Genomic DNA, 24,748 nt, shown 5'->3' with positions numbered 1-24,748 from the left:
GCAGTGTTCAGCTGATCAAACCTTGAAAACAAGCACAGACCTAACTGTTGCAATCATGGAATTAGTGGCAAAGATCCTGAAGATTGAGACCAATTGCTCCCCCACCACTTGCAAGGCCATCACTAAACCATGTCCCCAAGTGCCACATCTACACAGCTTTTAAACCCTTTCAGGGATGGGGACTCCAGCACTACTCTGGACAGTCTGTGCCAGGGCTGGACGAGACTTTCCAGAGATTCTTACGGATGTCTAACCTGAACTTCCTCTGCAACAACTTGAGGCCAGTCCCTCTTGTCTGTCCTTTGTTGCCTAGGAGCAGAGCCTGACCCTCACATGACTACATCCTCCTGCCAGGGAGTTGTGAAGAGCAAAAAGGTCCCCTCAAGCCTCCTTTTCTACAGGCTGAGTACTCCCAGCTCTCTCAGCTGCTCCTTGTACTTCAGACCCTTCCCCAGTTCCACTCTCTTCTCTGGACATACTCCTGCCCTGCAATGTTTTTCTTGTAGTGAAGGTCCAAGAACTGACCCCAGGACTAGAGGCGCCTCACTACAGGTAGGTGGTCACTACCCTGGTTCCACTGGCCACACTGTGGCTGGTACAGCCCACTGGCCCCCTTGCCCACCTGGGCACAACTGGGCTCATGTTCAGCCGTCGTGTGCCCAGAAGGTCAGGGAGTTGAACAGCAGGTCTTCCCAGCCGAGCAGTGGTCTACTCTGGGAAGTCCGAGCTGTCCCAGCAGGATGGAGCTCCGGACGCCACCCCGATACCACAGACACAGTCTGGACACACCGAACACATCCCAGACATCCCGGAGAACCTCACGCCCATAGCCCGGCCCTGTCTCGCCTTCCGTCGCCGTTTCCACTTCCGCCGCCATTTCCGCTTCCGGCAGTGGTACAGCGATGTCGGCACTGGCAGCGAATCCCAACAACCCCGTGGTTTTCTTCGATGTAACCATCGGCGGGCAGGTGGGGGTGCTCCAGGGCGGAGCGGCGGCGCCCGCGGAGGGACTGCGGGGATAACTGGGGATGTCGGAGTCTTGTGGGGATGAGAGAGCGCAGGCGGTGCGGGGGTTCAACGTGGGGCTTGCGGGGCCGCAACTGGAAGCGCTGGGAGGGGCGGTGCCAGGAGACGGATAGCAGGCCTGTGGGGAAGGGCTCTCAGGGGAGAGGAGAAGCACTACGTTAGGAGGGGCCTGGAGGGATGGGCATGAATGGGGGTGAATGAGGTGACCGGATCTGTGGGAGTATTCGGGGTCGGGCGGCAGGCGTCTGTCTGTGAGGGGACCTGGAAGACTCACCTGGCCCCCGTCTGCTCAGGAGGTCGGCCGCATGAAGATCGAGCTGTTCGCAGATGTTGTGCCCAAAACAGCAGAGAACTTCAGGTAACGAGCAGCTACTGTTCCTGCAGCTCAGCCTGGACTGGAACTGCAAAGGCTTTCTGGTGCAGGAATGGCTTTTGGTAGCAAACTGATTAGCTAACTCCCACCCCAAACTGCTTCACCTGCTTTGTGTCTCTGTTCTCAGAGATGCTGTGTGGCATCCTGGGCTCTCAGGGGACCCTGTCTGGCTGGAAGGGGTCCTCTTCTGCCCCCTCTTTGAAGCCTCCTGATTTGCTCCATGCATTTAGAGCAGACAGTGCCTTGTGCCATGGTGGAGGTCTCCTGGCCACCCTGTTTTCCTGCCATCAACTGAGGAATGCACCATGTGAAATCCCACTTCCATTGGAAGGATGGACATACCCTGGTCTCTGTCAAACACAGTATCTGCCCCATATTCACGGTCTCTTACAACCCTGGTGTTAACTCTCTGACCTCCTCACTACAAAGAGCACAGAATATGTTTTGAAATGGCAGGGGGAAGGAGTTGCCATTTCCTGTTTCTCTGGGAACATCTCTGACACAATAAGGAAAATCCTGTGCACCAGTTTGTGCAGGCCTCGGAGTCCACATGCACCTAACACTCTGCTCTCTTTTTGTTTGCCAGGCAGTTTTGTACAGGTGAATTCAGGTAAGTGGATTATAATGTCCTTTAAGTGTCCCACTGGAGAAACAGGGCTGGGTGAGGTAGAAAGGGTTTGTCTTGAACTTTTTCATGTTGTACTAGTACAAAATGGAAGAGAAACCTGCTTTGCGGAAATTGTGAGGGGCTTGGAGACTCACAGAGATGGCAGGTTTCTCTTTCTGATATTACTTTTTTTGTGCCCACGTGGCTCTATAAGCCCTATCTGCAAAGCCCACCTGCTCATCCTGCACATTGCAGTGGGATCCTGTGAAGGTGATGATGTGGGTGTTATAGGGAACAGAGTCATTCATGTGCAGAGCCCACTTGAGGCTTTTTTTTTGCCTTCAACAGCAGCAGCTGAGAGGCTGTGGCACTTGTTTGTATTTCAAGGCAGCTGCTAATGTACACAGCAACGCTTTGGGACTCTGAATTGTTGGGACAATTTTGTGTTGGGATATCCAGTAGGTTGCAATAATTCTCCTTTTCACTGCCTTACAGGAAAGATGGTGTCCCTATAGGTTATAAAGGAAGCACTTTCCACAGGTAAATCATATACTGTTTTTTGCACACTAAATAGCAGCCTGAGCCATATGGAGTTTTGTGACCTGCCTTGAGCTATTAGTGGTATTGGAGACATTTGCAGATTGTGGCTAATGTCATTCTATGTCTTTGGGGGACCTGGGCATGCTGTCCACCCCACTGGGAGGAATCCCCTGTTTCTGGTGTGCTACGTCAGATAAGGCATCTATCACACAATCACTATCTCTGTACAAAAGCAATGAGTCCTAAATGACCTCATATCAACCAGTTAATATTTGTTGTAGATTTTAGGCTGCAGCATTCACAGACTGTGTTAACTTCTGTTGCACAGCAAGGCAGAACCCCTTTTCATGTTACACTGAGCTTCTTGAGGCTTTTGGCCACTGGGAACTAAGTGTTGTTTTACTTCTTTAGGGTAATAAAGGATTTCATGATCCAAGGAGGTGACTTCGTAAATGTATGTACTCTGGTACTCTTTTTGTCCTTTTCCTCTATGGTATAACATGCTACGGTTTCCAAGGGTCTTTGCTGATTTGTGGGATCTCCTTCTTTTCTGAGGTATCCAGTAGTAACTGGAGGTATGCTCATAGCATTGCTGCCATCCTACTGCAAGAGACAAATAACATCTTGAAAAGGAATCTGGAGCCTTGTGAACATGCATTCTTCCCAAAATATTTTCTCTCTGCAATAGCCTGTCAAAACCCTGGAAGCTTTCAAACCTTGAAAAATTTTGTTTGCCCTGTTTTCCTTCCCCCTTCTGATGTCCTCATCCAGACAAAAACCTCTGTGAATTTCAATTCACATTGTAGATAGATCCTAAATACAGAACCCAGTGCGTAATGTAAGAGGTCATTTAAATCAAAACTAACCTTTTGTTACTAAATTATCTCAAAATAGAAAAGTCTTTGCACCCACAATGGTGGTTGTGCTCTGACACGGGGAGAAGAAGAATATATGAGTAAGGCTGAGGGGGTCACAGGATCTCTTCACTGTTCTAGGATCCAGTAAAATTATTTTAATTTTGGAAGCATTTAAAAATATGAGGGAACTGATAAAGCTTTTTTAATATACAGCTTGGTTATATGAAAGTCTCTGAGAGAAATGACCACACAGCAGGCAGTTCAGCAACACCAGACTCTATGGTAGTTGCTAATTGTAACACTGCTCAGATGAACCAGTACATTACTTCCACTGCATCTCAGCAGGCTTTACAGATTGCTCCAGTATTTGGAATTGATATGTTGTATTTATTACAAAGCCACCTGGGGAGCAAGTGCAGTCACACTGACCCCTGAGACAGGGTGCAACTTTCTGTCTCAGAGCCAAAAGTTTAAGTAAACTACAGAGAGCAGGAGAGAAACAAGCAAGGGCTGGGCAGGTAGAGCAAAAGGGCTTAGTAGAAAGTATAAACATAAACAAAAAATCTTTATTTTAGAAACTACCCTTGCAGAACAGAGAGATTGCTTTCCTATTTCCTGTAAAGTCACAGAAGATAAGGTGAAATACATAAGAGCACTGTAAGCCAACTTTTGCCATGTAACCACTTCTGCTTTCTTTGTCACACCATCCCATACTTCTGTGTCTCCTCCCTTTTCCCTTCCAAGATCTGATGGGTCTGTACCAAGCAATCTGTAGCCTCCATTTTGCTCTGGGAGGCTTGGACTTAAACTTACCATCTGCATGGACTTCTGCCAACATATGAATTGTGAACAATGATCTGTGTAGTTAGAAACCATTTGCTGTTCTTGTTCAGAAATAAAACACTGAATGTGTTCACTGCTGGTGTATGTAAATGGCAGTACAAAATCCTTTTTGCCCTTTCCTCTTGATTGGAAATTTTAAATTATTTTTTTAATTGAATTGTTCTATAGCAGTTGCTACAGAACAAATGCTGTAGCTGACTGGGTACCTCTGTCATGCAGGGAGACGGCACTGGAGTAGCCAGCATATATAGGGGCCCTTTTGCAGATGAAAACTTCAAGCTGAAGCACTCTGCTCCTGGCCTGCTTTCTATGGTGAGTGTAAAATAATGGCATCACAGACTAAAAAGCTTTGGGAATTTTCTCTGTGCTCTTTTCCTAAGTGTATATAATAATTGCTGGACCACAACATCTCTGCCATTTGGTACAAGTTCTGTTTTGTAGCTACTAGTCGAGCAGATACTTCTGGGTTAATATGTTGAGTAACACAATAGTCCTGATTCTGCAGCATCCTTTCTTTGCTTCCTGTTGGAGCGCTGGGACAGGCTTGGCTTGATTGCTCTCAGAAGAGCTTAATTCTTACAGTTTTCATACAGTGGTCAGTTGGTGGTGTTTTCGTCTTTCCTGATAGTGTTCTCAAACCTTGGCAAGGATGTAACAGAGAGATTTGGGAGTTCCAAAGCCACAGCAGTGTTACCATGCTATCTTTTAAAACAGACCTTCCTATTCAACATAGTAGGAGAAACTGCAACCATTGCACATTGTCTGGTAGGAACAGTACCCTGAGTTTTGGAATAGAAAGCAAATGCAGCCAGTACTTCAGTATTCCTATCCACAACTGCTTCTTCTCCAGCTCTTTCAGATGCACTACCCTTAAAACCACTTGCTTAGGGTGGTTAATAATTTGGGTTAGTTATTCATCCATGTTGAAAACATGGCCCAAAAAAAGGTGTCATGGCACAGCTAAGCAGCTAGTATACTGTGGTGTGAGAGAAGGGATTCATTCCAGTTTTGCCAGCTTTGTGTTAAAAGTGGCATGGCTCTGAAGTCATTATACTGTATCAAACCTTGGATCCCAGGAACCATGGATCCCAGCTGGATCTTTTTGTAGCTGGCTAGCACTAACTAGAAAGCCAAAATGATCCTGTCCTTTGCAGTCCTGCAGCTGCAAAACTTGACCAGTTCACTCACCAGGACAGAAACTTGCGTTAGTACTCATGGTTGCCAATATCACAAGTGGCCTTCAGTATTGCAGACATGTTTTCTTAACAGAGTGCAAATGCTCTGGGTTTTGTACTTGGGTGTGAATAAAATTTCACATGTGCATCTGACAGTTCCTGTGACTCCTATGCCAATATAGTTATTACTTTTCTTGTCATGATCATTGAAATTTTTTTGTTTTTATTCTGAGGAAACCTCCCAAAAACCAGAAATCAGCTGGGTATTTTTCTTGCCCTGGTTTCTGGTTTCAGTTTTCCTCAGGGTAATACTGCAACCAATAAATAATTGTCATCAAAATGTTCAGCCTTTTTTCAGGAGTGTGCTCTAAAGCCTGGACTTTGGCACAGTCTTGTATTGAACATGCCTTTGTAGATGTATAATAAATAGTTGGTGACGTGGCTCTTATGCGTTCTGGTGTGACCAGAGGTGGTGACATGCTTCATCCCAGCACAGGGTGCTCTCCTGCAGATACACATTTTGTTTCCTTTGGTTTGTCTAGCAATAAGCTAAAAGTAATACCTACTTGAGCAACACCTTTATGTGTCTGCCTTCAGTTTTGGTCAGTCTGAAATGGTATACTTGTTGTAATTTGCCATTCTCAACCCCCAGGCAAACAGTGGTCCAAGTACCAATGGCTGCCAGTTCTTCATCACTTGCTCCAAGTGTGACTGGTTGGATGGGAAACATGTTGTGTTTGGTGAGTACCTGCAGTAAAAGCCCTGAAGTGCCAGCTCACAGACATCCCTGCAGGGCAGCTGTTAAAACAAATAGTGAGAATCAGAATCTTCTCAACTGGGAGGAACCCAGAGGGATAATCAAGACCAACTCCTGACCCTGCACAGGTCACCCCAAAAATCCCACTCTGTGCCTGAGAACACTGTCAAAATTCTCCTGTACCTCTGGCAGCCTTGGGGCTGTGATCATTCCCTGGGGTGCCTGTTCAGGGTCCAACCACCTCTGGGTATGGACTGCTCATTCTTCCCTCCTCGCTTGTGCTATCTGAGGGATCTTTGCAACCTGATACTGTGATGGATCACTGTTGGATCACTGTTGAAATGAATCATTTTTTCACAGGTTAGCTTTAATCCAGATCAATGTTCAGTGTACTGTATTTGTACACAAATCCTTGTACCAGTGCAGAGGGCACAGATGAGTGAAAGGACTTTCTTCTCCACTGTCAGAGAGGGCTGAGTTCTCACCAGAGTTTTGGACAGTAATTCTGTGAAACCATATCTGCTAACTTGCATTTACTGCTGGTTGAACTGTAGGAGTTCCAGGCCAGTCTTAAGCTGGTGGTCTCAACCCCCAAATTTCTACACACATCACCCCTGTGATGGGAAAAGGCACTTAATCTGTGCTGAATGTGACGAATGTTTGAAGAGGGATTGTTTCCTTTATGAGTTTAGAGATCAGTAACAAGCCCTGAAGTGCCCAATAGCTACACACTGCCCAGGGCTTTTCAGGAAGGACAGAAATGCAAGTACCTGTGATGAGTGGGGGGGGACAAAGGTAAAAAACAGCCATATTGAAGTGGATAAACTTTCTCATTCTAGGTAAAATTGTCGATGGGCTGTTGGTCATGAGAAAAATTGAAGTAAGTTTGAATGTGGCTACTTCCTTGTGAATGCCTGCATTGGAAAGTTACGTACATGATTAAGTGGAGTTGTCCAGCTGTCTGTTTACAGGATACTAGGGAATACCAGTGTTGATAACTGGCATTATTGGTTGTCATCATTATAATGTAGCAGAAAATCTATTGAAGCAAGGCTGTCATATGAGTTGGCTTTGGAAATGCTAGGATCTTGTGACTATGATACTCTTTGAGTGGGGATTGCACTCTTGGCTTTGTTAGCTTTGCATTTGTTCAGAGGCTGAATTAAAAAGTTGTTCCATCAGCAGCTCAGACAAGAGCGTAAAGCATCTCACTTCTTTGCCATTGCCTGGGATTATTCAGTGGATGCAAAATCATCAGTTCTGCTGATCCATGATCAGCATGTTTAATAAGAAAAAATTAAGCTAATCTCCTTATGGGCTTCCAGGGGCTGAAGATAAATATAGCCCAGGTGATGATTTCTGCCAACATCAGACCTGGGTGTCATGGCAGCATAATGAGTAGATTTAAGAGATAGTAGCAAGTTCTCTGAGACAGCCAGTATTGACTCCATGACATATGTGGGATAATGTGCACAAGGGTCTCTAATCTAGAAAGCGGGGCAAAACACAGAGCTGTTGAGCTTTGAGAAAAGGTCACATGGAAGGAGTAGTACAGTGTGGTATAATCTGCTGGAGCATTGTGGTGAGCCTGCTTTGGGTATCAGTACAGTGAGACCAAAGTAAAGAAAATTAGAGATTCAGAGAACAGATGAGTCCAGTGCATCAGGAGTTTCAGAATGAGGGTTTTTTGCCACTATCTCTTTCCTTTCTGTGTGAGCACAGGTGTGTTTTGCTTGTGGCAGATGCTTTTAGTATCAAAGCCAGAGCAGCCTCAAGTATCTCCATGAGGAGCTCTCCAGTTTTTACTCTGTTCCTTTCCTCCAATTCAAAGGACCAGCTTCTGGTCTGTATCCCAAACCTCTGCTTACACAGGGAATTCACCAGCTTATGATTGGGCCTGTTGCCAAATGTGTAATGGTGCTTTTCTGCTCCTCAGAGCTGTGTCTGGAATTCCCTATTCCTCATGTTACAGAGATATTTCTTAGCCAATCTTCCAGTACCTGTCACTGCCTGGGTTTGCTGTGCTTTTGTAAGTTTTAATGTTCTGTATTTGTTTGTCCCCAGAATGTGCCTACAGGTCCCAATAACAAACCCAAGTTGCCAGTTGTGATCTCTCAGTGTGGGGAAATGTGAAGTGATGAAAAAGCAATGTGGTAAGTCTCAGTCTTCACAGGCACACTGCTATGAACTCTAGGCTGCTCTGCTTCTTACTTTTCTCTTGACTTATTTTCACATTTCTTTGAACCTGCAAAGAGCTGTGTCAGCTCATTGAAACACCAGAAAGTGCTTCTCTAACAGCATTTGTTTTTTGCCAGCTGAAGTCCCAGAACTGGCTTCCTTCCAAGCTGCACAAACACCAGAGGCAGCACAGCAGGAATAAGATTTTGCAGTTGTAGTCAAGGGGAAAATGAGTTTGTGGGAGCTTTTTCTTGGATTGGATTAGGCTGCCTTGAAGCCTAGATTGTAGAAACTAGATGAAAGGGAATTGCAGCAGTAATCCCTCTAGCATTACCCAGGCAGTCTTGTTGGTGGGAAGTCTCAGTTTGACCTGCAGATTGGAGAACTTCCAAAAAACTACAAAAAGCAGACTATCCATGGGTGGGACAGGCAGGGATCAAGAAAAGGAGAAGAGAAAGGGAGGACTTGAGCCTTCTTGCTCAGTACCGCTGTAGGACTGACACTACTGAAGGACCAAGGAGTTACCATTTTGCATAGTCTTACCTTGACTTGAAAAAAGTACCACTCTCTCTATCTGAAGAGAAATGTTTTCACTATTTACTGTTACTTGGGCTTCATTTTGGTTAAACCAATAGTCTCAGGCTAACATACAGTAAGTGTTCTGTCTCTATTTGTCTGCTCAATTTACTGTAAAATCTACAGGTATTTACATTTGTCTAGATTACAGTGTGTTGGGCTGCAGCTTGTCAAAAATCTGCTGTATTAGCCTTTTGGTTGCTAATGTTTTCCAAATTTCAAGAGGCAGTTTGGACTCACAATTTTATACTCACAATACTCACAATTTTTCACCTACTGTTAAATTATATCCAAAGGCAACTGGAATTGCAAAAATGTTCCCTCTTTTGTAATAAAGTCTTAGAGACCTGCAGCACTTCAAACTCTTGGGAGCTCTTGCTATTTGATGAAGTTTCAACAGGGAATGTAATCATTCTTCCATTCCCCTGGTACTTCTGGTGGCATTTGTAGGCTTTTGAAAAAAAGTCTGCTAGTAAGGCTGTCTCTTTTCTTGCAGAGCTGTGTTGAAGGGTCAGGTCTCCTTTAGGGTTGTACACCATCCCAGACTTTCTTACCATTTTAGTTTGGAGTACTGTGTCCCTGGCCAACCCCAGCTTGAGCCTAGAAGCTTTACATTCATAGGTGCAAGGCTGGTGCCAGCTTACTTATTTCCCCGACAGGTCTTAGGAACAGCCTTGCTGCATTCTCATGTCTCTCATCTGACCGGGAACAAGAATAGCTTTTGCATTGCCTGATGTCAGACAGCCATATCAGCTACTTGTCAAGATCCTTGAAAATCAGCTGGGAGAAACAGGCACTGTTGCTTTTAACTTCAGAAGTAGATGCAGTTGCCTGACAGGCAGACCCAGGAGGATTCCTGAATTCTATGGATGATGAAAGCTTGTGTGTGTAGCAACTGGCATGCATTTAAAATCGCTGTGTGGCCCCCAGTATTACTGCACAGCCTGGCTGTTGTAGGATCTGTTGGGAATGGTTGTCCAGCATTTAGACTTACCTGTTTCTTCTTCCTTTCAGTGTTCCTTTACTGGTGATTAGACCTGTGCTGGCTCCATGCAATTCCAATTCCAGCCAGCTCACCCACTGCCCCAGACTTCTCCACAGGCCAGATCCATCCTCTTGATGTTCTCCTGAAATTATTTAATAATGGGCATCTTTTTTCCTTTTTGGTTTTTTTTTTTTTTTTTTACATTTTGAAATGTAAATAAAAAAATTTTTAAAGGGTTGTAACATCTTCAGCAGCATGCATTATCCCTGGCTGGTTAGTCAGGAACATTTACTGCCTGGTATTGAGAGAAAGAAGGGGTGAAAGGAGCTTGGTAGAGCTGTGCTACACCAGCTCTTTCACTTGGCAGGTAACTACAACTGCCTGGCTGGCAGAAAGGTTGTTGGCATCTTGGGAATCTCCAGAACTGAGGAATTGGTATAGCACAGATTCCATCACCGTAAGTGCAGCACTCTGAGGAGAGTTCTGATGTAAACAGGTCTTTCAGCCATTGAGCTATTATGTGCCACATATGTGGGAGGAGGGGTTCACCTGAGTACTTACAAGGGTGTTGGAGCAGGCTTGGGAAAAACAGAATGGTGATGCTATAGGAATGAAATTGGGGCTGCTTGTCCTGTTTAGGGAGGAGAGTGCAGTTGAGGCTGCCTTTCTTCTCCCAGAACAGGGCTGGGAGTTCACCCTCCTGACAGGGGACAAGCCAGCATCCTGCACAGTGCTGGGTTCCAGCAGGAACTTCTCATCCAACTGTTTTAAAGGTAAAGGACCTGATGAAAGTTAGGACAGAGTCTGTTCTGTCACATGCAGGTGATTCATCCCATGCGGAAAGATCCCAACTGTGCCTGGGCAGCGGGGTGTAGGGTGCACTCTCTGCCTGACCTGGGCCTTGCCCAGCACTGATAGGCTGGAGGAAGCTCCCACAGGCTTAGCTGTGGTCTTTTCTCTCATGGCTCTTTGAAATCCTAGGAGAAGGCTCTGGCTGTCAGGATTCCTATGTCCTCATTCCTGGAATTGCACAGCAGCTGAGAACACTCACTTCTCTCCAGCCTGAGGCAATGTCACTTTGTACCTGCAGAACATCAGGTGATAAAAGAAGCACAGGCACCCCTGTCCTTTCTTCCTCAGCCCCACACATGCTTTGCAGAGGGCTCTCCTGTGAGAGGAGGGTTGAAGATTCTCAACAGGCTGGCTCAGTTGCCTCAAGGAGCTATGCCTGGCAGTGCTCTGCTGAGGTTTGCACTTCTGGCTGCTGGTATTCACCATTCAAAAATTCACCATTTTTTCACCAGGGAAACGAGTTTATTTCTGGTCCAGGCTTAGCAGCACTTTTTCAGCCTGATGTATTTATACCACTGCCACCACCTGGCCTCACTTCCTGCATACAGGGGTCACAGAGCTTCCCCAGATTAATGAAGAGTGGCAAATCCATTACTACCTCTTTGTTATTACAATGGCTAATTACATCCCATTATATTTCCCTTAAACGTGGAATGTACAGGATTCTAGCTTTCCAGCTTGTGTGCTATTTTCTTTACCTGCTGGCTGAAAGTCTTCTCAAAAACCACATTTTTTGTTTTAATTCCCCCATGATGGTGTCACCCTTGTGTTGTATGTAGCAAATCCTGGAATGTCCTGTAGACATGATGGAACTCCTGTCAGGTCTAGCATCTTCCTTCAACTGTGGATGCTGCAGCTGGAGATGGTATTTCTGGTGGCCTGTGCATTTCCTTGAGGGTCTGAGTTGTCTCTGGATTTCACAGTGTTACCCCACAAAGACATCATTGGGGCCCACAGTTTTGGCTGTAGGTGCATGGCTCTGACATTCCCACACATTTCCTCCCTGGAGTTTTCTTCCTCATGAGTGGCTGTCTGGTGTATTCCCTAATTTGCATTCTATAGTAAGATTATTTTTCAGGTGACTCACTGTAGTGGTTTTGTTTTGTTAATTTAAGATTTCTTTAATTTTGAGATTTTTTAATTAATGTGTTGATGAATGTGGTGGGTTTTAGTGTTGGCTAATTACTTATGTATTTATTTCTTGTTGTGAGATAGGAAGATAGGATTAGGAGAATGGTAAAGTAGGCTTAAAATTTTAAAAGGTATAAAGAAAATTTTATAACAGTAATTAAAAGAAAAAGGTAGTAAGAATTAAAACAAAATCTTTAGAATATTTTTCTTTCTTTTATAACTTTTTAAAACTGATTATGTAAAGAAATAAGATTTAAAATTTTTAGTTCATTTAATCCTTTTTAAATAGGGTTGGTTTTTTGTTTTTTTGTTTTTTTGGTTTTTTTTCTCATACAAAACTATGGCAGTCACTAAACAGCATCCAATTTTGACATCATTCTAGCTTTTTTATCCAGGTCATCATCCTGGTGCTGATCCTTGTGGGACTGTGTTATTGTTTTCAAGCCCTTCCATTCATTAACTGAGTTGAAGATCAGGTGGAAGAGTTCCCAAGAGAGCAGGATGAGACCAATGTTCCTAGTGGGTTGATGTGGTGGGTTGAGCTTGGCCTCATTGGAGTCCTTCACCTGGCCAGGTGAAATGTAGGGAACTGGGATGGTGAACTGGACAGTGATTTGTGTGCAATGCTGAAAGGGCTGATCCCAAGGGGATACGTGTTGCTTGCAAAAATGGTGGAGTCGTGGGTCATCTCCCAGAGACCTTCTGAGTGGTTGCTGATGACCTTTCCCTCCTCCCATGTCAGACGAATGACATGGCCAAAGCAAGAAATGTGGCCACCAACCACATTCTTCAACTGCCTAAGGAAAATTAACTTGTTGGACAAGGACAGGGGTTTCCTCTGGACCTTCCCTTTTGGGAACCTTGCAAGAGATGTCGGGTACCTCTGGCCGCTGTAAGGTGAATACATCGGGGTAAGGAGGTGCTGAGAGATGGTGGCTGGAGAAAGACTCCAGCGGGGTAAAGGACCCAGCACTAATGCTTTTCCGACAGCCTGGGTGGGTAGAAGGGCTCAGGGTGAGAAGCTGCTACCGCCCTTCCAGGGAGGGAAGGATGGGATGCTTAGGGAAAAGCTGATTCCCCGCGGGTCAGGTCAGTGCTGTTACTGCACATCCGTACACTGGGGAGCTCTGACACAGCTCCAAATCAGTCATTTCCCACTGGTATTTAACGCTCCCGGGCCCTTCTGGCAATCATTAACGGGAGGGGGCGCCCCCGGCGCGCTAGGGCCGGAGCCGCCCGCAGGATCGCTCTGCCCTGGCTCTTCCAGCGGGCGGAAGCGGGCTCGGGGACAGCGCAGGACAGAAGCCTCCGGCGCGTGGTCGCGCGCACTTCCCCGGTCGTGCCCGTTGGGGGCGGGAGCGGCGGCCGGAAGGGCCAATCAGGGGCGGGGGCGGGGACTCCGGGTCGCCCGGTGAGAAAAGCTGGCTTGGCACCCACGGGCGAAGCAACCAATGGCGCGCACTCTTGGGGAAAGGCAGGTGTCGCCGCCAATAGGTTTTCGGTGGGGGGCGGTGGCGGGTTAGGGAAAGGCCAATGGGGTCGCTCTCCGTTTAACGGGCGGGCCGGATGGCGAATCGCGGCGCGTGCGGGCGGGGCGCGCGGGGTGACTAACCGGTGCGCGCCGCCATTGTGGCCAGTTCGATCGGTATCGGGAGCGGAGAGCGGAGCTCAGCGAGCCCGGAGCAGGGAGCAGCCCCCCCCCCCCCCACGGCCGGCCTCAGTCACCATCACACCGCGGGAGGCGGCGCAAACAGCAGTCACCACCACCGTCCGCACCGAACAGCCGCCGCCATGAGCAGCGAGGCCGAGACCCAGCCGCCCGCCGCCCCCGTCCCCGCGGCGGCCCCCGCCGCCCCCGCCGACTCCAAGCCAAACGGTGGGACCGGGAACGGGGGCAGCGGCCTGGCCTCGGCGGCGCCTCCCGCTGGCGGGGACAAGAAGGTCATCGGTGAGGGGAGCTTGGGGTCCCGGGCTGGGGTGGGAAGCTCCGATCCCACTGCCCTTCTCCCTCCATGGCTGAGGTTGGCGCGCGCTCCCTCCCCGCCGGAGGGGCTGTGCGCGCCCCCGGCTCGTGTCCTCGCTCGCGCGGCGGCCGTTAGTCGCCCCCCTCTCCCTCCCCGCCCCGCGCGCCGCCGGCCCCGCGTGCCGGGTGGGGGCGGGGCGGCGCAAGATGTCCGCCACGCGGGGCCTTTGTGCGCGCGCCCTGCCACGTGCCCCTGACGTGCCGCTCCTTACCCTCCTCGTTCTGCCCCTTCCCGCAGCAACGAAGGTTTTGGGAACAGTGAAATGGTTCAACGTGAGGAACGGTTACGGCTTCATCAACAGGTGAGTGCCCACACGCGGCGGGCCTTGTCACGGGGAGCCCCGGAGAGGGGGGCGCGGCACTTGTGTCCCGCGGGTGACAGGCGGGGCGGGTGGTGGCGGTGCCTTTGCTGCCTCTCGCCCTGCTTGGTAGAAGGAGCTGGTGCGATTCGCCCTTTCTCCACCCCGGGGTTTCTGACCTGCTTGGGCTTTGCTTGGGTTTGGCTTTTGAGTCCTTTAACCTGGGCAAGAGCTGCGCTCTCGAAGCGAGTCTGTTTCCACGGCGATGTGTCTTACATTACGGTCCATCCCTTTATGGTGTTTTCGGGTTTTTTTTCCCCCTTAAAGATATAAAAGTACACTGGCTGTCAGTACACAGAGTATTTGTTTAAACTCCTGCGTAAAGTTCAGTCAATGCAAGTAAAAATTGCTTTTAGCACTTGGTAGTTTAAACACACTCTAATGAGGACACTGTCAGCATATGGCAAAATGAGCAAAAGGTGGCACACTGGTGCTACACTGAAGTGCACAGACTGATCTCATGAAACAAGTGCCTAGAAGATTCTTTTTATGACAGTATTTGATGTGAAAGAATAATTTGAATGCTTTGAGAAGTATGTAGGTACCTGAAGTAGGCCTGTCAAGGAGGGGAAGTGCTCTGCAAACAAGTTTTTAGAATATAGGCAATTCTTGGCTCCATTGGCTGGAGGGGAGCTCCCTGGACTGTTGCTAGAGCTGTTTCCCTTATTTCATGGTAAACTCCCCAGTCTCAGAATGAGGCTTCGTACTGGGAAATCCCCCTTTAGGCCAGCAAGTATAGTGTTATTATTGGAACTTTTGTTTATGTTTGGTTTAAACACTGCCTTTTTGAACTGCCTGTTACTTTATGAACTAGTCTAAATTGTTAAGCTCCTGAATTGGTTTTGTGTCTGCAGCTTTACAAACCTGCCTCCCATTCTGCCCAGTTTGCATTGTTCATCATGCCATGCTTCAGTTCCCAGTGTTGTGAAGTCATCAGTGCTGAGAGCTGTTGTGTCTCTGGCCTTGGAAACGCCTCCCAAGTCCCAGCCACAAACCCCACCTCGAGGGAAGGCTTTTCCTGTTCCCTCAGCAGTGAAAATGTTCTGTGGTGTCAGTCAAGCAAGGAAGCAGCAGCAGCAGCTAGTTGAGACATCCAAGTAGCTTCCCCAGTCATTAATTTGGCAGCTGTTTAATCCCTGAGGTTGCCATTTGTAATGAGAAACCCAGCATGATCTCATATTATCAAGAGATTAGAGCCTGGTAACTGAAGGGGAGGACGTTTCCTCAGCTCTGAAATCTTTACCTGGCTGCAGGGAAGCTGTGCAGGAGCTCCTGCCCTTGCATGGCTCTGCTTTACCCAGATCTGCTTTCAAGTAAAATGAGACTATGGAACTGAAATGAGCTTTGATGTATCTGCATGCTCACTTCAGGTATTTTCTGGGTATTTTTAATGTTAGAAGTGTGATTCTGTTACAAAATAGGAAGGAGTTTGAATTCTGGGTCTTTGATGGTTGTTTCTCATGTTCGCCAAAATAACAAGTTGATGTGCAAAATCCGCTGGCTTGGTCTATATCATAACTGGAGTTGCACTGTCTGGCGTGGTATTTGGTGCCCTGCTGGACTTGGCATCTTCTTTGTCTGCTTATCTATTTCCCTTTTTCTAAAATATTTTAGTGGATAAAAGATGTGAGTGGAAGAGTGGCATAGTGCAAAGATCAGTTAAATTGTTTGGCCTTCAGAATGGGTGTTCTTCTTGTACCCTTCCAAATTTTCTTTGAAAAAGTGCTGGTCCTGCTGTTCCATCATCCACATGACAGCATGCTTGCTGCTTCCAGATGTGCTTGCTGGAAAACAGCATTGGGAGTGATGTGGCCAATGGCGTGGGGCTGTAAAATGGCTTGATTCAGTGAGCCCTGTGTGATGTCGTCAGTTGTCGAGCCAAAACTCTGATGTCCTCTTGAATGGAAACTGCTTTGCAAATGGATTTTAAAAATAGGTATCCAGTCTGGTTGTCCAAAATTCAACCTGGGCAAAAGTACAAGGTATCCACATTTGTGGATGAGCACTTCCTACCACTGTTTTTTAGCTGATGATGAAGGAAGGTGCTCAGCATTTTTACTAGAAACATGCTACTATTCTCTTGTGAAGGTTTTCAGCATTTTGGACATTGTGTTTTGAAGAAGAGTCTTTCAGCTCTGGCTTTGCAAGGGCTTCTGAGTGCTGCATTCTTGGGGCTTTGGAGATGAGATCAGAATGGCTCTGCTCGGCTGCCTTTTCCCAGTAACCTTTGAGGTCTGTAGGCATCCCTTTCAAGAGGAAACAAGGGGACTTATTTCTACTGGTGATGTCTGATGGAATAGCTGTAGCTTGTATGGAGTTTCTGGAAGAAGTTAAATTGTCAATTCTCACTTTTTAAAGCCGGGGGCAAGGAGCACCTGGCTTTATCTTACTAAAAACCAGCCTAAGTATTCTGTTGTCCCTAGCTATGAGCACTTCAGTTTGGAGCAAGTTTTCACACAAGCTTACTTATGTCTTTACCTAGGAAGGAAAAGCCACTTGGCTGTTGATTCAGACTGTTCCATGCAGTAATGAAACTTAACACCGCAGTGAGGGTGGGTTGATGTGGTGGGATCTGGGATGTCCATGCTTCCGGAGTGGGGGAGATGGCTTGTGCAACCCTAACCAGCGCAAGGTTGTCTCTGTTGTGCCTCTTCAGAACAGAATAGAAATTTCTGACTGAAGCTGGTACTGAGCTGTGGTTGTTTGGGCTCATGGCTGATGCAGAAGATCTGCCAGGGTCATGCTGAAGGGTGGGTGCTCTTGGGTCCTTATATTTACAGACCTGAGCTGTTTTCTGTTTAGTGAGAGGGGAGACCAAGGCTTGACCAACTGTGCTGCCTACCCGGGCAGCTGGTGTTTCTGTTCGCAGGTGAGTGAAACATTGAGGCTGAGGGGATGCAAGTGAGGCTGCAGTGGCAAGGGCAGGGCTGCTTCCAAAAGCTGCAGTAGCCAGTCTACCACAGAGCACTGCTGGGAAGAAGTGAGTGCTCACTGTCAGGTGTTCAAACATCTCTGGTGATGGGATGTGAAGGATAGAGGGGCGTGCAGCAGTGAGGAGGACTGTGCCTTACTGAACGTTCAGCATGTGCTTTGCACTTTGTGTAAGTTGATCTTTCCTACACACAGTAAGCTAATAGGAAGTAGTTGAGGGCAGGTTGAGGAGTAATGCTCAAAGGCTATTATGATATATCTGCATTTTGCCTCTGTACCAAACAACTGAATTTTTAATTTACTGTGCATTTTATTCATGAAGTTCAATTTCCTGTTGTCTTGCAGGAATGACACCAAGGAAGATGTGTTTGTCCATCAGGTAAGATTTCCTTGAAACTGAAACGTACTCTTTCTCAGAAATTGCCTGTTCCTGACCCATTTAAGTAGGACTGAAGTTGTGGAAAAGCCTTGCCTTTTCACTGTTACTTGAACACAAACAACTGCTTCTTGGTTGCATTGCAAGTAGAGCCTGCTTGCATTTTGGGGTTTTGCATATTGGCCAAGTGGGCTAATGGTGTACAGTGATGAGAATTTCACTGGATGCTAGCATGGACTTCCGGATAGCTGCTTGGAGTCCAGTAATCTTTTGGATTCATACAGTGGTTAAGTAAGCATCTGGAAGTAAAGTTAAATGAAAAGCTTGCAGCAGGGAGAGAAGTTAATTGAACTTAGGGATGAAGTGCCAATGAAACTTTTTTTCCTAGGCAGAATTACAGTTCTGATTGCTCTAGGCTTCCAATTAAAGTCTACAAATACTTTAGTAGAGGCTTTTCAATTTAACTGATACATATCCTTAGATAAAATGTATGGCAAATAGGTAAGCCTCTGGAAAATAGACCAAGACTGCACACCAGACCTGTGTCTTACTTTATGGAGCAGATTTGCCTTGGTTTAGTTCTTTGTCTGAATTGAGAGGCTGTGATCAGCAATTTGCTTTTTACCCTTTCTGGCTCAGGGTCTCCTTAGTAAGCAGCCCACAAAAAATTCTTAATGGAGCTTACATGTCTCTGGCATTTAGGAGTCCATGGGTCATTCTTTTGTCTCAAGTTAGGGATATGCTGCTGATGTTAACACAAAGGAAGGGGAAAACAATGCCTGGAAAGTGTTTTGTTTTTATCATTTCTCAGTTTCATGCTTGTTCTTTGTCTGAATTACCAGCTTTTAGAGGCACTGGTTTTTGAGAGGTTATACATACCCTGTGGTAGGCTTTCAGACCTGATGCGCAAGTAGGGCCTCCTGTAAGTGACCTTGACTTACTGGTTGTGTTACAGGACTTGTCATGTAGTTGCTATCTATGTTTCTGAAATAACAGTTTGGTAATGATTTGTTTTAGTGTAATGTTTTTACAGTTAAACGGTTAAGAAATCTGGTTGTTTGAGAAGTCTAGCTGTGTATGCTTTTCTCTATTACATAGCTCAGGTGTCACAAAAAAACTGTTGGACTGGCTGCTTGTTGTAATAAGGCTTTCCTTAAAGTTACTGAGACTTGTGGGCATGTTTTTCCATTGATTCTATGCAATTTAGGTGGAAGAAATCTAATCCAAATTGTGTGGCAAGTATTTATATTAAAGTCGTTACACTTTTATCAACCTTCAGTTAAAATGTTTGATAAGCAGGACATGCCTGAGCACAGTGTGTATTGAGTATTAACTTGGCCGTTCAAGATGTCATCCAGTACTGCAGAGCACTGAAAACTGAGTCTGTTCTAAGTAATGTTGTTTGACAGGTGGCCGCTAATACAGAGGATTGTCTGGTGCTGACACCTGGAAAAGTCCAATGCTTGAGTAGATTTAGGATTAATTGGTTAGTCCTCTAGTAGCAACTATGGTGTTGGAAGCCTTGGAGGAGGAGATCTTTTGATACCTGGCCATTTTTATGTTTACAGAGTATGGAACACAGAAGCTGCCGTATCCTGTGGTGTGTGGGAAATAATGGAGGGCTGGAAATCCAAGAGGGTGATTAGAAAGGCTGTGATATTTTGGTGTATAGGCATCAGAGGAATGTATAGCCATCATAGTGATGTTGAATTTTAAACTGATTAGGAATGCTTTAGCTAGTGCATGGTGTGAGTTTTCCTCTTTGTTTTGAAACTGCCTTTTTAGCCAGCAGACAGCATGTTGATAGGTGCTTCCAGTTAATGGTAAACCTGTTGCACATTTCAAATAGTCCAGAGCATAATACAGGTACATTTTAGGACTTCTGGGATTTTCCCAATGATTCAATTGCTTTTTCAGGAGTACAGGTCTTTCTCCTAAGAAAAAGAAACTGAGTATTTAATAATCTTAAAAAAAAAAAAAAAAATCTTCCTTTGTATTCTTATGCTGTGCCTGCACTGTTGTGTTGTTAGACTGCCATAAAGAAGAATAACCCCAGGAAGTACCTCCGCAGCGTAGGAGATGGAGAGACCGTGGAGTTTGATGTGGTTGAGGGAGAAAAGGTAAACACAACTCTCGGGTGTCAGAGCACACATGGAAAACTCAGATTGCAGGCTTTCGTGTGGTGCCTGTAGTCTGAGTTGTTGCCTGATGACATCCAAGGAGGTGAATGGTTTTTCATTTCTTCACAATATGGAATTGCTCAGTACTAGACTGTTACGCTGTAGCTGGTGGGATGGTGACTGTTTCCCCTAATGCTGTTTCCACTCTTTAGGGCGCGGAGGCAGCCAATGTCACAGGACCTGGTGGAGTTCCAGTGCAGGGCAGTAAATACGCAGCAGATCGTAACCATTACAGACGATATCCACGTCGTAGGGGTCCTCCACGCAACTATCAGCAGAACTACCAGAACAGTGAGAGTGGGGAAAAGAACGAAGGAGCAGAGAACATACCAGAAGGTCAAGCCCAGCAACGCCGTCCCTATCGCAGGCGGCGGTACCCACCTTACTATATGCGTAGGCCCTACGGGCGTCGTCCACAATATACCAACCCTCCCGTACAGGGAGAGATAGTGGAGGTAACATTTGCCTGACATATGATGCTAAATGGGCTTGGTTGCTTTGGAACAGGGTGATGGGATGCACCTTTTGACACTCGTTGTAGGTACTCCAGATGATTTTGGTAAGGTTTGGCAGTAGCGTGAAATTAAGTAGCTGAAGGTCTTCATGTTACAGCTTCTAAAAACCAGAGTCTTTCAATTTGTATGATTAAGTGGAGGATTCTCCATCATGTGCACACCTGTTACCTAGAACTGCTGTCCACCTTGACTGAACTGATGACCTTCCAGCTCCTTTCTCACAGCGTGACGAGCTTTGGAGTTAGCACATTTCTGGTTGGGGCTGAGACAGTCTGTGGCCTGATGTCTTGCAGGGTGCTGACAACCAGGGTGCAGGAGATGGCAGACCGGTCAGGCAAAACATGTACCGGGGTTACAGACCAAGATTTCGCAGGTATGCTACAGATCAGCTGCTGGTTTTAGCCTTGTTCAGCAACAGAACCAGGACATGGTGATGCTCAGGTGCTGCATAGTTAAAGCCTAGCTTGACTTTCAGGGGTCCTCCTCGTCAAAGACAGCCTAGAGAGGATGGAAATGAAGAAGATAAAGAGAACCAAGGGGATGAAACCCAAAGTCAGCAGCCACCTCAACGTCGGTATCGCCGTAATTTCAACTACCGACGCAGACGCCCAGAGAACCCTAAACCACAAGATGGCAAAGAGACGAAGACAGCCGAACCACCAGCTGAGAACACGTCCGCTCCCGAGGCTGAGCAGGGCGGGGCTGAGTAAATACCGGCTTAACATCTCTACCATCATCCGGGTGCGTGACCAGGGACCTGGGGATGCTCTTTGCTGGCTTTCGTTGCTTTTCGTTTGTGCCTTAGTGTGTTTGGACTCTTCTTGCTCACACATGCTGTAACTGATCTGCAAGTGTCTCTGCAGAACTGAACTGCAAGGCTTTGTTCCATCAATGCTGACTAATTGGGAGGACTTAGTTACAAGCTTTAGTTGTCATTGATGTAATACTGTTGCACTTAAAATTTTGGCTGTGTGCAGTAGTTCAGGTATACAGCAGTCTCTGCTCATGCAGAAATTAAAGCAGTGCAAGTGTAAAGACTTGAAAATAGTCAGAAGAACATGCTGAGATTTACCTAGCTCCATCAGTGCCTAAGCTGAGTCCCTGCAGGGAGGTGGAAAACATTGAGACTTTGGCATAGATTTCTACAGAGGTGATGTAGAATTAGCAGGAGTGTCTCAGGAGCAGCTTTTTGTCTAATCAAAGCACTGGAAAAACTGGTAGAAATGGTTGTTTCGTCATAGCATGTGGAAGCTGTGTCTCAGTGCCGAGATGTGGACTTGGGAGGGTTGTGTGCAGGGCAGAGGCCGAAGACTGGGTTAGTTGCAAGGGAACCTGTCTGTGGCTGGGCCTTGTTTCGTGCTGACTCCTGAGAGACGGTTCTGCTCATTTGGAATATTTTCATTGCCAGGACTCTACTTGTTCTGCATTTCTTGTCATCATGTGTGTATCCTGTTCCTTTTGTTCCTCACTCCTTGCGTATTGTAAAGCAGGAACGTAGAAGAAGCATTTAGGCTGTAGTGGGAGCAGTCTGAGTGGTCACATTGATGGGAGGGACAGGGGCTGGAGGACTTGGGCTGGGAGAAGGCTTAATGTTGGCAGCAGCTGCAGCCTCTCCCAGCTGTGGGAGCTTGGGGACTTGATCTGCATGGGCTCTACCCCTTCATGTTCCACTTGCAGATGAATCATTCACTCACTGTCCAGGCTGTGCTACAGTGATCTCTGTACTTTTGGTGAACATTTGTATCCTGGTATTCATCTTTGTGGTCAACACTTGGATGAATTAGAACATGGGCTTCAGAAAGATATCACAGTGGCACCTTGGCTCCTCTTGCTCTCTGGTAGCATTGGAGAATACTGGGTTTAGTTTCTGTGCTTTGAGCAATGGCTGAATGTTGGCAGAGCCTGGTGGGAGCAGCCTTCCCTATGACTGGAGGGATCTCTTTGGGTTTAAGTTAACTGTCTCTTTGGAGTCCTTGGCATTGTTCCTGTGCAGAGGTGACTGGTGTGGTTGTGGGGGTGGAGTGAGGCTGACAAAGAGAAGTAGCTGGTGGGGGTTGGGCTGTGAGCTTGTGACAGGATGAATTTTTGAGTTGCAGGTGAGCCTTGGTACACAAAGTACCCCGGTAACCCTTTGACACCTGTCTGATCAGCCTTTTTTTTTCCCCTCTTTTTCAGTTTAGTCATCAAAGAAAAGACTTCAAGAAATGAAGAAGAAAATGAAATTCCAGCAATAAGAAATGAACAAATGAATTGGAACTGAAGACCTTAAGTGCTTGCTTTTTGCTGTTGACCAGATTACTAGAACTATCTGCATTATCTATGCAGCATGGGGTTTTTATTATTTTTACCTAAAGAATTCTCTTTTTGGAAATGATAAACGCGTTTTTTAAAAGCCTGTTTTTTCTCAATATACCTTTAAAAAGTTTGTAAATTGTTTCATATCTGGTCATGTTGAGATTTTTAAGAACCTCATTTTTAATTTGTATGAAATATACGCCTGATTTTTTCAAGTCAAACTGCAAGCATCTGTTAATAAAGGTCTTAAAGAGTTACCATGTGTCCTTAGGTGTTTTAAAGGTTTTAAGTTAAATGGTTTTAACTATTCATAGAAGGTTTGGGGGGCAAAAATGACTGCTTTACTCTTTGGGCATCCAGGCTGGTGGGTTAAAGCAGAAAAGTTGAAGTAAAAAAACAATGAAGGTGCAATTGAGTCCCATTGGAGAATGATGGGCAAGCACAGAAGGGTGGGAGTTTCTTGTGCTAGCCCAGTGTGTTTCCAGGAGCTGTTTGCTGGTACAGCTTGGCTGTGTCCTTGCTGGAATGCAGCACATGGAGACTTGAGGTGGTGTGAGGGTGCTTAAAAAAAAAGGGGGGTGGGGAGGGATCTTCCCCCAAAAATGGTAAAATCACACATTGGTTTGGGTTGAAGGAATGAGGAGCCTTAAAGCTCACCTGATCCCATACCCTGTCAGTGGGGCAGGGACACCTTCCACTTGACCAGTTTGCTCCAATCCCTGTCCAGGTTGGCCTTGGACACTTCCAGGGATGGGACATCCATGGGTTCTCTGGGCAGCCTGTGCCAGATTCTAGATTCCAAAAAATCCCAAACTTGTCACTGGGGCTGTGCTTTAGCACAATTGCCCCATGAGTGCACTCCAGAGCCAGCTGGGTGCAGAAGCACAGAGATGGAGCTGAGCCTTATGACAAAACTGGCCTTGGCTGCACCCCACTGCCATGGTGAGAACCTGGTGTGTGGGGACTGCTCCCTTAGCATGGACCTCACAGTTGTGCCATGGTCTGACAACACCATTGGAACCACTGCAGAGCACCTGCAGGAGGGGTTGGCTGTCCAATGGCAGCTTTTGGGAACTTTGTACATACTAGTGAGCTCTGTACTCTTAGTAATTTTCCTGTGGGCTTCAGTGTCCCAATCACCCCTGGTGTCCCAACAATCCTAATGCGCCAGGCTTTGCTTTCTCCAAGCACCTGCTAATGCTCCCACCTGCCCATCCCCTGGTTGTGCCATCTGTGAGCATCCTGCCCTACAGACACTGCAGTTTGACACAATCTCGTCTTTGCTCCTTCCTGTCACTCAGTGTTTGAATTTTCTCCTTTCCAGGTCCCTGGGGTCCTGGGAAACAGGGACAGACTTGCCCTGCACATTCCTCTTGCAGAAGTGTGAGAAGCTGCAATAAACAACAGCTTTGCTGCTTTTTGGCTTCATGTGAGGGGGCAGATGGCTCAAGAGGACCCTTATAGCACCTCTAGGTTCTGGATGCAGGTGCTTTGCAGCCTGGCTGGGTTGCTGGAGTGGGACTGCAAGTCTTCACATCTATCTGTTTTGGGGACTGACTGTGCCCCTGCAGCACCATCTGCTCAGACCCGGAACTCGACCTTCCTCCTCTCAGGGTGACAGTACTAAGGACCTTCTGCTTGGTTTCCCTGTGCTGCAATGGTGTCTGTGTGCTTAGCTTGGGGTGAGAAGTAAGGGATGAGGCCAAAACCAACATTCAGTAATTGAGGGTGGTGGGGATTGCGTTGGTGGTAGTTTCAGGTTCTAGCTTGTTTTCATAATGGTTTAGAAATGCTGAAAGATAATAATTCATTTGGAAAACAGAACTCAAATTTTGTGTGAACATAAAAACTGCACTCTGCTGGCATCTCCATCAGGCTTCAGACTGACTCATCTCCTTGTGTCTGGTGTGTATGGTTTCAGTGTTCCTTCATGATCCCCCATGAAAACATGGATAACTAAGTGTTCCAGACTCCTGGTTTGTGAGCACGCACCTTGTGCTGCCCTCAGTCCCAGCCCAGGGAAGGTTTCCGGTGGGGCTGGTGTGGGAGGGCTACCAGCCACATGGAGTCAGTGCTGCTCCATGTGGAAAAGACTTCCCACTGAATTCCCCCAAAGCATGGGCTGAGCAATGTCAGAGGAGCTACTCTGCCCTCAGTGTCCTGACAGCT

At 46.7% G+C, this 24,748-nt stretch overlaps 2 protein-coding genes across 10 annotated transcripts; both read left to right on the top strand.

The window, feature by feature from the left end:
• Positions 1 to 809: 809 nt before the first annotated feature.
• PPIH (peptidylprolyl isomerase H) lies at positions 810 to 10,154 on the top strand. Of its 5 annotated transcripts, none has more exons than XM_072917489.1 (10): positions 810 to 964; positions 1,320 to 1,384; positions 1,986 to 2,009; positions 2,502 to 2,546; positions 2,958 to 3,000; positions 4,466 to 4,558; positions 6,074 to 6,161; positions 7,018 to 7,058; positions 8,243 to 8,331; positions 9,947 to 10,154. In XM_072917489.1, the coding sequence occupies exons 2-9, from the start codon at positions 1,332 to 1,334 to the stop codon at positions 8,309 to 8,311; spliced, it is 456 nt and encodes a 151-aa protein (XP_072773590.1). In that variant the 5' UTR covers positions 810 to 964; positions 1,320 to 1,331; the 3' UTR covers positions 8,312 to 8,331; positions 9,947 to 10,154. The 5 variants fall into 5 exon arrangements, 4 of the variants coding, with proteins under 4 accessions (XP_072773590.1, XP_072773588.1, XP_002195110.1 ...); XM_002195074.6 differs by having other exon boundaries at positions 811 to 968; XR_001122716.5 differs by lacking the exon at positions 7,018 to 7,058 and having other exon boundaries at positions 810 to 968.
• Positions 10,155 to 13,503: 3,349 nt separating this feature from the next.
• YBX1 (Y-box binding protein 1) lies at positions 13,504 to 22,836 on the top strand. 5 transcript variants are annotated; one of them, XM_002194865.7, is made up of 8 exons: positions 13,504 to 13,848; positions 14,162 to 14,225; positions 17,559 to 17,592; positions 19,620 to 19,709; positions 19,922 to 20,224; positions 20,578 to 20,657; positions 20,760 to 21,025; positions 22,460 to 22,836. In XM_002194865.7, the coding sequence occupies exons 1-7, from the start codon at positions 13,692 to 13,694 to the stop codon at positions 20,992 to 20,994; spliced, it is 963 nt and encodes a 320-aa protein (XP_002194901.2). In that variant the 5' UTR covers positions 13,504 to 13,691; the 3' UTR covers positions 20,995 to 21,025; positions 22,460 to 22,836. The 5 variants fall into 5 exon arrangements, with proteins under 5 accessions (XP_002194901.2, XP_072773586.1, XP_012425924.1 ...); XM_072917485.1 differs by having other exon boundaries at positions 13,510 to 13,848; positions 22,465 to 22,836; XM_012570470.5 differs by having other exon boundaries at positions 13,510 to 13,848; positions 20,748 to 21,025; positions 22,465 to 22,836.
• Positions 22,837 to 24,748: the final 1,912 nt, after the last annotated feature.

This window comes from Taeniopygia guttata, chromosome 21 (genome assembly GCF_048771995.1).
Source record: "Taeniopygia guttata chromosome 21, bTaeGut7.mat, whole genome shotgun sequence".
Lineage (NCBI taxonomy): Eukaryota > Metazoa > Chordata > Aves > Passeriformes > Estrildidae > Taeniopygia > Taeniopygia guttata.
Note: the sequence above shows the minus strand (reverse complement) of the source record. Positions and strands in the feature narration are given on the sequence as shown.